General features: G+C 42.6%; 1 protein-coding gene across 3 annotated transcripts in view; it reads right to left on the bottom strand.

The window, feature by feature from the left end:
- The window catches only part of DTNA (dystrobrevin alpha), a gene marked incomplete at both ends in the record, with an annotated part of 96465 nt that overhangs the window by 41525 nt on the left and 42238 nt on the right, over positions 1-12702 (bottom strand). For all 3 annotated transcript variants that reach the window (XM_080338554.1, XM_080338553.1, XM_080338552.1), the window contains 4 exons: positions 1030-1110; positions 5264-5388; positions 7919-8085; positions 10553-10658. In XM_080338554.1, the coding sequence (XP_080194680.1) occupies positions 1030-1110; positions 5264-5388; positions 7919-8085; positions 10553-10658 (479 nt within the window). The remainder of the gene's footprint in view (positions 1-1029; positions 1111-5263; positions 5389-7918; positions 8086-10552; positions 10659-12702) is intronic.

Raw genomic sequence — 12702 nt, forward strand, 5'->3', positions numbered from 1 at the left:
ACAGGCAGCAGATCTGGTCATGGGGGCTGCTTTGGGACTGGCTTTCAAAAAGCATTTCAGTCACATCCAGCAGCTACTTGCATCAAGATAACAATAAATCGAAGTAATAGTAAAACCTCCTGACTCTGACATTGCAGTGTGGTACACTGCAGGTTTGAATCTGGTGTTAAAAAACGCAGCCATGCATACCCCAAGATTGTGTTTGGTTATTTGGGAAGGTTGAAGCACTGACATGTGCAGCAGGAACCAAGCAATAAAATGTACTCAAGGAAAACTTATCGCTCGTCTTCCCCAATACAGCAAGATGTTATTTTTCTGCCACCTTCTCATCTATGTGCATTAGTAGGCTTACATAGATGGGGTGAAACAGCTAGTAAATGTTACACAAATATTTTGGCCGTATGACCCAAAATACTGAGCCAAAATGTAGACACTCAGCTGCAAGCACCTTTTATTTGGGATTAATGTTTTTGTCCACTCCTCTTTGGTTTGTTTGTCAAAGGGTCACCAAATGGCAAAATCAGCTCCTTCTCTCTTGTAACTTTTAATGAAAATCTGAGTGGTTTAACAGGAGTAAGGATGTCTTGCTCTATCTTGAAAGGATGAAGACATTTTCTCTGTGTTCCTATCATATCTTGCAGTACGATGCAGGCATTCCCAGTAGGCAACGGCACGTCCCAGTTTCTGTTCCCACAGTGCTGCTACAAAACGGCTTCTCATCAACAGCCCATTCTCAGCCCGTAGGGGAGGCTGCCTGGGTTGCATGTGAACACATTTAGTGGGATGTAATGGATCAAATAAGAACCGAAATTCAGTTCTCTGTCGTGAGGAGTCTGGGGTGCCCTAATGCCAGCTCTCCTTCTACATATCATCAGTCCAAACTAACCAAGGCATTTTCTGCTCATGTCATTCAATTTTATTTTGGTTGTGTGCTGTTCGATTTTTTTTTTCCTGGGGGGTTGGAATTGAAAACTGAAACCTCCATCACCCTCATATAATGGTTTAACTTAAATTACAGTAAGAACTCACCTTCTGTTTGCAAAAGGGCTTCCTGAGGGAACGGAGTGGGAGAAGAGTGTGTCGTTCATGCTGGTTACAGGTCGGGGGGGCCTAGAAGAAGGCAAAATATCCAGTTGCATTCATGTTGGACAAAAGAAAACTCATCAGCAACAACATTTACAGAGAATGAAATCAGCTTCTTGCTTAAAGTAGAATTACTACTGGCATCTTCTGCTTTAAGTAGCAATAGCTCTGAATTAAAGATGCTGTGTTTCTAAGCAGAAGTTAATAAAAACACGCTGAAAGGAAAAAACACTTTTGTGTGTTTTTAGGGGAGTTTTAAGCATTTTGATTCATTTTTCCCCCTGCTTTAGCAAAACAACCACGATGCCGTTTTTCCTTTCCAGTGCCTGTAGTTCAGGGTGTAGCTGCTGCTTCCAGGCAGCGAGGCTGAGTGCTGTGGCAGCAAGGAGTTCTGCAGGGGGTCACCGCCAATAGGTTACACAGCTGTTCATGAGGTTATCCCCAGTGGGAGCTCCAGGCTACCACATCCACATAGTGACCAAAGTGTCCCATAAAATACACGTGCTACTAAACTGGTTTAACTGCAAAGCTTTTCAACCCCCAAATCAAAATTTAAAGTAAGTATCTAGTTTAAGAGGACCCATTAATAATGCTGGTTTTATTATTACATTCTTTATTTCCTGCTCTTAGTAAAAATGAAACGAGATGGAATATTTCCTCTGTTTTTTTCTATTGTCTACTCCTAAAAAATATTTCGTGCATAATTTTTTCTTCTGTATCCATTAAGTAGACGTTTCCCCTTCTTAATGGATGCCTTATGCAACACTGGGCAAAAGATATAGACACTCTGGAAAAACTAAAAAATATGTTATTAAAAATCACAGGGTTTTCAATCAGATAAGAGCAGAACCTGAAGCCATATATAATTCACATTTCAAATTGCCTAGATTTCAAGTTGGCTAATATCCCTTTTAAGCTCTGTGAAAGATCTATGTTGCCTTCTGAATTCTGCAAATGTGCAAATCAAAATACAGTAGTCATCTGCAAAATATTCAGTGGGCTCTAATTGTGCAAGACAACCGGTCATTCAAACCATTTGTAACAAATGAAGAAAGCTGGTTCTGCACAAAAGTGAACAATTAAGATAAGTTTTCTTTATTTTGTAACTGTTAGAAAACAGTATAAATGTGGTCTTTGACAAGTCCAAACAGATTCCCTAGCATGAAAATACACCAATTATAAGAAGTTTAAAACTTGGAATAGAAAGATCTAGGATTTGGCATGTTATTTCTTTATATGAAAATATGGTTTTAGCCTAACAATGTGCCTGTAGACCCACATGAAAAACTTCAGTTCTGGTCAGTCACAAATCTGAGAAGCAGCACCTTGTGCTCTATGTACTTATGGAGAAGTGTTTAATATTATTTTTCATGGACTCCTTCATCAGAGGCAGGAAGAGCTTGGATGAGGCCTTGATCAGAGCCAGTCCTCTGGAAAGGTCAGTGTGGCATGAGTCTTGAAATATAAAGATTTGAAAATAAACTTCAAGAGAATACTTAGAAACTAGTTTTATTTCATGGGTAAGCAACTGGTATTTTGTTGCCTGGGAACTGTAAGCTGGTAATTGATGCAGGAGAAACAGTTCATACCAACTACATGTGACTACTGTATTTTTCCTTTTCTCAATGCAATCGCTGGCCCATGAACACATTCAAAAACAAACCAGACACATGCCGTGGTTTCTGAAAGATGGGCCCAACCCTGGGCTGTGGAGTCCTAAACAAAAGAGGCAAAGGGAGGAGTGGTTGGTTCTCAACGCTGTCCCAGGGAAGGAGGCAGGAGGAGCGATCCCGTGGCAGAGCTCGGGCTCTGCTCTGCCTTGCAGCCATCCCACCTCTGCTGAGGGAGGAGGAAGTGGGTACGTGGCACTCATGGATTTCAGCAGATCACCACAAACACACTGCAGGTTGTCTTCTCTAGGCTTTACCTCATAATAAGGGTGTGAGGGAAAGTCTCTAACCCCCAAAAGAGGTCTTCCCTTTCACCATCTCTGTACACAATTATTTATTTGGTTCTGGACTCTGATAAAAAGTCGAGGATTGGTAATATTAAGATTAACACATTTTTTTCCAAGCTGTTTTCCTCCAGTAAGTGTACTAAAGAAGAAAAATACTCACCAAGTATCTCTTATGCAGCCAAAATGAAATGGAAAAGAGATCATTAATTAAATTGTCAGTTTAATATGTATATGGTCTAAGTAGTGCATTGGCCATACTCCATTCTTATGACCCTGATTCTGCAAAAAGCATGAGAGCCTGTATGTATAAACGGTGATTGATACTGTTTAAATATGCAAAGTTACTCTTGTGTACAAATATCTACAAACTCCAAGGCTTCTTGAAGGTTTGTGATTAGCATTAGTTCACCAATTCTTCTTATATGAAGAAAGCTACTATTAAACTAATCTGAGCTTTTCAAAGGTAAGTTCCTTAAAGGCTGATGCCCATGGTCATATTTCTCAGGTTCAGTTTGAATATCAAAGAGATGTCCAAACATACATATACAGTTGTGTGATAAGACAAGAACAGCAGATCTGATGGTAAAGCAAAGGAAAACTTAGCTATTGACTATAAATGTATATTTTCTGAGGTTATTTCTAAACTTCAGAGCTGACGATACTCAAATCAACTTTTGTCAAGGAGGCAGAAAACATTCAATACTATTGAGATACGCTACATAATAAATGCACGTTATGGCATAACACATACCCACAGTAATAAACCAAATTACACAAGAGGAGTTTTCCAAAGTGCTCCATGCTGGTCTAACCTCTTCACACTTCAAAAATAATGGTCCCATAGGCTTAGAAGGAAATGAAGTCAGACCAGTGCAGAACGCCTCTAAAAATCCCTCCATGATGTACTGGCCATGACATTTGTCATCTCTGCAGCCTGGTGTTTCTTTTTTGTTGATAATCTTAAGTATAGAAAGGAAAAATGACTTCTCCATTGAGAGAGGGGAGGAGTTCCTCTATCAGGTTAATGACACCTTGATAACTACTTCACTAGATGAGCCTTGTATGTGTTTCTCACTTAGCTGAAAATTTTGTGTGGTACCAGTAAAGAAGAAAAACCAGGCAGTCTTTCTGTCTGGTACTACTCAAAGGTGGGAGAATGATGAAAAAGAAAGGCTGTATAGTAATGCAGAGAATACTTGTTCCCACTTAAGCTGGAAGCTAATAAAAGGATATTGTTTTGTTGCCAAAGTTCTTCCCTTAAATGCACATATAAACCCCCTTTTGCCTGGATTCCTGCCCAGAGCTGTTTCCCTCAACTTCTATTATGTTTAAAAATAAAAATCAGATCAGTGAGAAGACATTCTCCAGGAGGTACTGTAGCATACCTCTCCCCTCAGTTAATTTATGTGAATTATGCTGTAGATCATGCTACCTTCACAACTTCCAGGTTTTTCACTCACGTATCATTATAGCCAATATACATTGCCAAGTTATATTGCCTTTAATCTATTAATAAAGAGAAACTGTATCATAAAACAAAATAGATGGTCGGTCATTCTCACATCCAATCACTCTAAATTCTGCTTGTATAGTTAGGAAGAAGGGAAGGTGTTAATTTCACAGCAAAGCTTTGGAATGGATCCTACTCAATTATGATACCTTCCCCTTGACTTGCCTAAATGCATTTAATCCATACACAGTAGCCCAGTTTTTAACTACCCATTATCCTCTGCCATACCCCCAGGCCTTCGAGGGCCTCCAGCCAACAGGGAACAGAGGCTTCTCTTTCAGTTTCACGCTCTCTGTCTCTTCTCATTTCTCTTAAGGATGGCCAAACTCTGCCCTGGGAAATGATGGCTGCCTCACCAGCAGAGCCAGGCTTTTACCCCACACACTGCAGCAGGGCAGCTCAGCAGATCCAACTCTGGATGATTCATTCCAAAGAACATCATCCTTCCCATGACACCTCCACAAAGAGGTTTTAACTGACAGTCAAGCGTAACAGGGATTTGGCTCTATATATCTGTCAGAGACACCTCGTGTCTGAAGAGCAAAGCACTCTTTTATGCCTTGAAAAAGTTTTCTGCTGTATTTGTACTTGTGATGCATCGAGCTTGACATGCCACAGCTGCCTCTCGTTTTGTTCAGAGATATAGCATCTACACGCGGTGTAAGCAACTCCTACAATGAAGCTTACTTTTGCTACAGCACACAGATACTTACACAATATGAGCCAGGTTTAGAGGTTTTTCAGGCTGGTCAGGGAACATTGGGTGCAAAGGTTCACGGCTGGAAGCACAGCTTAAAGACTTGCTAAGTGCATTAGTTAGCTTCTTAGCAGGTGATTTCTGGGGGGAACAAGGAAGGTAGAGGTCATCTGGACAAAGTAAGGTGCATACTGTTTCTGCTATAGGAAGCACAAAACAACAGGAAGCTCTACAGCTTACATACGTATTGACTGACACCCCCCTTACCCTCCTCCCACCCTGAGAGTCTGGTAAGGCAAAGACAGCTCGATTTGGAGGAAAGATTACCCTCATCTTTGGAGGCCTTTAGACTGGGCTCGGGGGAGTACACATACATGGACAGATGCAGTTGGCAGCGTATATCTATATGGACAGGTGCAGTTGTCACGGCTGGGATCCTGGCAATGATGCACTTGGGCAGTATGGAATGAAGGACAGCACAAAATCAGCGAGGCCTCGACTGGAGCTGGCTTGTACCTCTCCAGCTGGGAGTGCAAGCAGAACAAATCTGTGTATGCCTGTCCGTATAGATATACCATATGGGACACCATCTCCTTCCTAAGTTGTGGACAAGACAGAAGATTGCTGTATTCTTTCTCCTTGCTAGAATTTCCTTCCTCAGCATCAGCACCCTGCACTGCTTAGCTGCTGTTATAAAGCTTCTCTTCCACCTCCCATGGCCGCTGCAGCCCCTGACGCACCGGGGAGCGGGAAATTTCAGAAACACGCATGGTGGGAATTGCCCCATCATGGTGACAGTGCACCAGAAGAGGCTGACACCAAAAGATGTCACTGTCACCAAAAGATGGAGAGGCTCTGTGCAAGAAGCACGCTTTTCACTCTGAGATCCCATCAGTAAGTCTAAAAAAAAAAAAGGATCAGTATTTTCTGCTTCTGTTTGGACACTTTTTGTAGCTGAACACTTTCCTAAGGAGGGGCTCAGAGATCTTGGGTGTCTTTTAGGCGGTGTGAGAGATTCTAACGGAATCCAACCCACTGCTCTGTGATTCAGCTTCTCTGCCAGTAAACAGGGGTAGTGATCCTTACACTTGTCTCCTCCTCTGAAACACAGCTCAACATGCTGAAATTTAAAAATCTTTTTGGAACTTAACAGGAGTAGTAGTATATATGTGCACAAACATCGAATTATGACTGTAATCAAGATAACAATGAAATATTTATATTACAGAATTGCAGCCTAAATATGTAAAGTTCAGGCTTTTTCTCTTTCATTATGAATGTGATTTCACTCTGAATTCAGATGAGTTGAGTTCCACTGTGCCCATGAAGAACTTTAATCTGCATGTGGAGCTCGATACAGATGCATAATAGAGAGTGCTAACCTGGTTTGAACAAATGCTAATGAATGCTACTGAAAGGCAATTGCAAACTTGAAAGAAAACATTTGTTTCTGACAAGGAAACATTTAAAACCACCAGGCAGGTAGTCACGTTTTGTCTTCTGCTAAGCAGAATTCTTAAATTTTCAAATTACTTCCTACCTACAATTACAGCTCACTGGCTACAGCAAAAAAATGATTTTATAGCACAAATTGCTATTAGGAATGGAGTCAGAGCTACATAGTGGGCACTCTCCTATTCAAAGACTAAACTCAAGCCGTTTCTGTCTAAGCAACAAGCAGCAATTAGGACCCACAAAAACAATTACAGACCCAGATCTGCTGGGAGCCATGGCAGGGCCCTGTGACTGGCATACAGAGCAAACTACATCAAATTTAACCCTTGCCTGCTCCATCCATAGAAAACCAGATATTTTGAAAGTGTTAAGCTTCAGAACTTCATTAAAAATATACACAAAGTGCTGTACAAACACGAGCCATTGCTATAAGAATAATTCTGTTTTCTTTTCTTTTTATAATAATATGCTTTTGCAATATTTGAGAGCAGTTAGCATTTTTCTGCTGATGTTTGGATTTGACCCTTGGAAGATGGGGATGCTCTGTGACCAAGCACTTCTGTTGGGGCTTTGCTCCAGTTCATGGAAAGCCTAGTCCCCAGGTCTGATGCCCTTTAGAGAAGGTTCATGCAGCTGTTGATACTTCTCTTCCAGCTTAGAAAAGGCATCGAATCATTTTGCTTAACAATGAAAAGGGTGAAGTGTGTTTTTCTCCACAGTAAACGCTACTGTGGATCTAAGCCTGTGACCACGCTCAAACCTACAGTGCCAGGACCATCCCAAATGCTACGCATATGCTGCAGCCACTCGACCGAATATATTGATGAATGAGCATTAAGTATTCTCCATTTCATTTACACATAGCCAACAGTGTGTCAAACAGAGCAAGCCCATGACGATTTTACCGTGAGTCCTGTGGGGATGGGAGAAGCTGCCCTGCGCCTGGCGCCCTGCTGCCAGCCTCCTGCACTGCCCCCCACCCCGGCACGCACTGCCACAGGCACCCCAGAACCTCACCCCGAAAAGACCATTCCCACCTCTGCGCTGTCCTGATGGCTCCCAGGGCCTGAGACCCCCTGACAGAGTCGCTGATCCGAACCAGCAGCCCGGCTTCCCGGCCTCCCCACGCCAGACGGCTGCACGGAGCCGCGGCCGGGGGCTTCTCCCTCGGCTGGAGGGTGAAGCAGTCTGCAGAGAGGCACAAGCCTTCCCTTACCCATGACGTGTACTCTTTCATTTGGTGCTGGTTGCTGTGGGAACCGCTGGCATGGCCCCTCCAGAAGCAGTCCTGACAGAGCTGGTAATTGTGACACTGCTGGCAGCGGTAGCGAAACCCCATCATGCTCTCGCTGTGGCAGTAGGAACACTCGACGGGGTGGAAGACTGTGCAGGAGAGACAAACACCAAACCGTAAACCAAAGCAGAGAAACCCCCAGCAGAAGTTTAAGGACAAAGACTCAAACTGAAGGGCAAGTCCCTTCCTTGTTTCTGGTGATCTGCAGCATTGGATGCTGCCCACAGCTTTGGCCCATTAAAAGTTGAGTTTCAACCTGTGCTGAGTCACAGACAACACTTCCTATGCTGGGCCCCAAAGCCTTCATCACCGCTGAGCTAATGCCTGCACCTCCTGCTTGCAGCAGCCAAATATGTGTTCAGTGTCTAACAGAATACCTGGCAGAGGAAATTCACGTGTGGGCAAATCCACGGCACCCTTCAGCTGCGTTACTGGGGGAAGCTGGATGTTCTGCTGTGCTGTGAGGAGCTAAAGCTGTGTGCCTCAGAGGAAAAGTCAAACTCGGCTGTCTGATTACTGGAAGCACAAAAATGTCCTTAGGCATGTCGTTGTCACTTAATTACTGCTGTCACATCTGTACAACTGGCATCATTTAAGCATCTATATATGGAGTTGAACACTTAGCTTTGGATGCCCGGATTTGGAAAGCTGGCCATTGACGGCCTCTGTGTGGTCCTGTTCTCCGTTCCATGCAGAAGCAGGTAGTAACGAGGATTCAAGTCACCGAGCATACATTTTGAAGCCCCTTCCTGGCAATAGCGTTATTTCTGTTCTTTTTTCCTCTCTACAGCATGTACCCAGTTTATCACGGGGTACTGAATATCTCCTTGTTCCCAGACACCTTCTGCTTTTCTGTCACAAGGTTCAGTCTGGGAGGATTTGGATCAGTGCTAAATGCATCAAGGCTTTAATCCTTGCCAGAACTTCACAGCAGGAAGGCTTAGTGCTCTAGGCTGGGAAACGATGTGAAGCTCATAAGGAATGGGGATGGATGACAAGAGCTTCAGAAAGGTGGGGAAGACACGTGGTTCTGTAGCCAAGAAGGACTTGGGAACATCACCTTACCCACCTTGGTGCCTTTCAGTGAAAGAGGGATTTATTAGTTACAAGAACACATACAACAACCTTCTCCTCTTATCACCAAAATGGCTACATACCTCCCCTTCCGCCAGCCCGATTTTCTTGTTGGAAATATGGTATAAATACATTTATTGCCCAACAGGGTGAGTATATATGATCTTTTCTTCCTGTCTCCCTCAATTCTTTTTCTGCGCAGTGTCCCAAAGCTTCAGTTATGCTAAAGGCAAACCTTCAAGGCAGCAACAACACAGGAATATTCAACAAGCCTCTTACACAACAATCTCTGAGGTAAAACACTGGGCTGGAAAACTCTTTACAAAAATCTATTTATCTCGTGAAATTAATTTTTTTTTTTTTGTATAAACTTCCTCCCTTTTTAAATCTTCCTTTTTTCTAGATTTAAAATGTTGGAATAACGACTGTCAGCATCATTGCCTCCTGATGATCATGAACAAGAAATGCCCCATTAGGAACAAGTACATGCAGATAAACAAGGCAGTAAAAAGGCATTTCTTGTCTCATGTGGGTTTATTTTTTCTGTTTAGTACTGGCAGCGCTGATGCTTCTGGACAGCAGAAGCCGTCTGCATTGGAGCTGAAGAACTCCTCCAGAACTACATGGGAAACTGTACAGAGTTTGTGGGCTACAATTTGGTGGTGCTCACAGTGAGATGATGATGCACAAGCCGCTGCACTTTCAGTGCGGCAGCACCTTCTACAAAAAGAGAACATGAAGAGTTTGGCTGGAGGACTACATCTGTGAGTCTGTGAATTCCCCCCCAGGTGCTCAAGAAGTTGAAAAGCTGAGGAAGATGTTACTGTCCAGGGACAGGCAACATGCACTGTGCGACAATCAAACGAGTTGATCTTCATGATTCCTTCCTGTCTTAAAATATGTGATCTGATAATTTTGGGGAAAGGCAACCCTTGAAGAGAAAGAAGCATCTCACAGTTAAATACTCATCTTCCACACAAGCAAAGGATAAGGATGAATCTGGAACTTCATTTTCAGAGTATATTGTCTGGCAGTGTAGGCTCAGAAGGACATCCTTCATAAGGACCTTTTGGCTGGTATTTTGCACTGCACAGGACATCTTCTGCCAAGAATATTGCATGAACAGAAACTGCCAAGCTGTTCCTTCTCTGATGCCATATGTCATACCTAATAAAAGTTGTGGCCTTAATAGTTTACCAAATATAAGTGTGTGAATGGATCAAGTCCTGTTACTCTTTGCTTATTCGAAGCACAGGAGGAGAGGACATGATCAGGATAATTTCCTGAGCATAGCAAAAATTAAGCTACATTCCTGGCCGAATCACCAACAGTATTCTTTAAATATTCTACCAGCAACTGTAAAAATAGCACATGTAGTCAATGAACCCAGAACAATAGCTCCTACAAAACCATCCACAGAGTGAGAAAATCACCACGCAAAAGTTCACTCTTGTAACTCTTCTTGTAACATCTCTTACTTACCATTTTCAACATTCGCCAGTCGATGCAGAAGTGGCAACCACACTAGACACTGTGGTGGTGGATCAGACATAAGAGTATCCAAGAAAGTGTTTAATGTGACTTTCTTCTGCTCAAACAAGCAAACAAACATGCACAAAGAATCAGTAATTAGACATATCAAAATCATTTTTATCTTACCCTTATAGAAACACTTGGAAACAAGTTTCAGACACTGTCTACTTGTAGCCCTGGTTTACTAAAAAGAACAAGCAATACTAGCAAAGATTTTTCCAGACTATTTTTAGTGTTACAGTGTAAACTATGGATGACTAGCAGTCCTTTTCACAAGGCTGGGTTGGAGACACCCATCTCCTGTTCACTTCAAGACTCTCTTCTAAAGTCTCTGCCTGAAGATGCTTTGTGAATAAGACTGGCATTCAACTCTACATGTTCTCATGTGTTTTGAGTAGCCCGTAACAAGGATGAATGCATGCAGGATATCGCTATGTTTTACGAATTTTCACATGAAAAGTCACTGAAAGTACCCCAACAAAGAAACTGAAAGAAACTAATGACAAGGGAGTATAATTTGAAAACAAATACAGGGTAAGAAGAGACCATCACAGGCAACTGTGTTACTATAATCTAAGAAATTATGCTTGTCTGTTGTTGAGTGATGGCAACTAGTTCTGGGTGAGCTCTGATTGTGGGATGCTGTGTCTGCGCGCACTCAGGGACTGTTACTGTTCCTAAACTCTCCACACATGTAAGAACTTAAAGATCTACGCTCCTTTATCTTTCAAAGAGATTTAAACTCTAAAATATCCCTGTTGATTTTAAAACAGTAATACAGGGCCTTAAATTTCTTAGGTGTTTGGAAAAAGTCATCACAAATCTTAGCTCATTTATTTTTTTCAGACCTATAGGTGACATGTCAGTTTGAAATATCTCCACCATAAATACTTGTTCTTTCCTATGTCATATACTGGCTACATAGCGTGTATCAAAGCACGCACCTACTGGGACAGAATCAGAGAATGTTTAGGGTTGGAAGTGACCTGTGGAGATCAACTAGTCCAACCCATGAGACAGACAGTACTTAAGAAATCAGCAAATTAAGATGCAAAAATATTGAGCCCTGTTGAGAATGTATGCAGACTTAATTCATAGACATACATATTTAAGCAGCATCCCCATATCCAAAGGGATTGCTAAATTTTCATATCTGATTGCATAAGCTACTGCTTTAACTTGCTAAAGAACTGTGGTTACCCCATGAGGAGGCAGAACAGCAGCTATGCAGTGACGTGAATCATCTCTGCATGTTGTGGAGTGCTTTTAACAGCTGAGGTTTCCAAATGGAGTGTTTGCGCTGCATGTACATACAAGTGCCACCAGATGTAAAGAAAACCATTATTTCTCTTCTGCATTGAGTGATCAGTGGAAAATAGCTCAGTCTTTAACAGTCTCAGGGGTGAAATATTGGCAGATATTGGGAAATATATAAAAGCATTTGTCCCTAGGAGAAAAGACTTCAAGCTAGTTGGGAAAATGGTCTTGATTCTTTAACAAAGGGAAACAGACGGAATATGAGCTCTAAATCTCACTGAAATACCACCTTTTCCCACAATATCTACAGTATGAAGGTCCAATCAAACAGCTGCCACCTGCTAGTTGTACGAATGATCTTCCCAGCCATGGAGAGCAGATAACCGCTTCCCAAACAGGCATCCTATGCTACAAGCATCAGCTCATAGAACAGCACCTTTCTTTTGGAGACCTGCTGTGGATGTTTGGTGTGGCTCTGCTGACCAGCACTGCCGGCAAATGTCTGTGCTGTCTGCAGCAGAACCAAGGGGAAAAGGCAGAACTCAGTCTAGGAAAAGAAAGGTCCTCCAGCGCCCTGTACTGCAAAGCTGAGCAGCCTTAAGTCTCCCCTCTGATCTCAAAGCAGACAAGTTGGCAGCAAACACACAACCCTCTTAAGGCAGCAAACAGACGGGGAGACAAGAACAGCTCTTCCACAAAGGAACAGGCTCTTGAAGGCAGCTATAATTTAAAACCTGAGTTGCACCAACCAAAGCAACTCAGCTTCACTGACAGCTTTATGGCTGAACTCCGCTGGGGGTCACTGATTTTATGGATTAGAGAGAGCGGTGTCCCTCAAAAGG

The sequence above is a fragment of the Nesoenas mayeri genome, assembly GCF_963082525.1.
Source record: "Nesoenas mayeri genome assembly, chromosome: 2".
NCBI lineage: Eukaryota > Metazoa > Chordata > Aves > Columbiformes > Columbidae > Nesoenas > Nesoenas mayeri.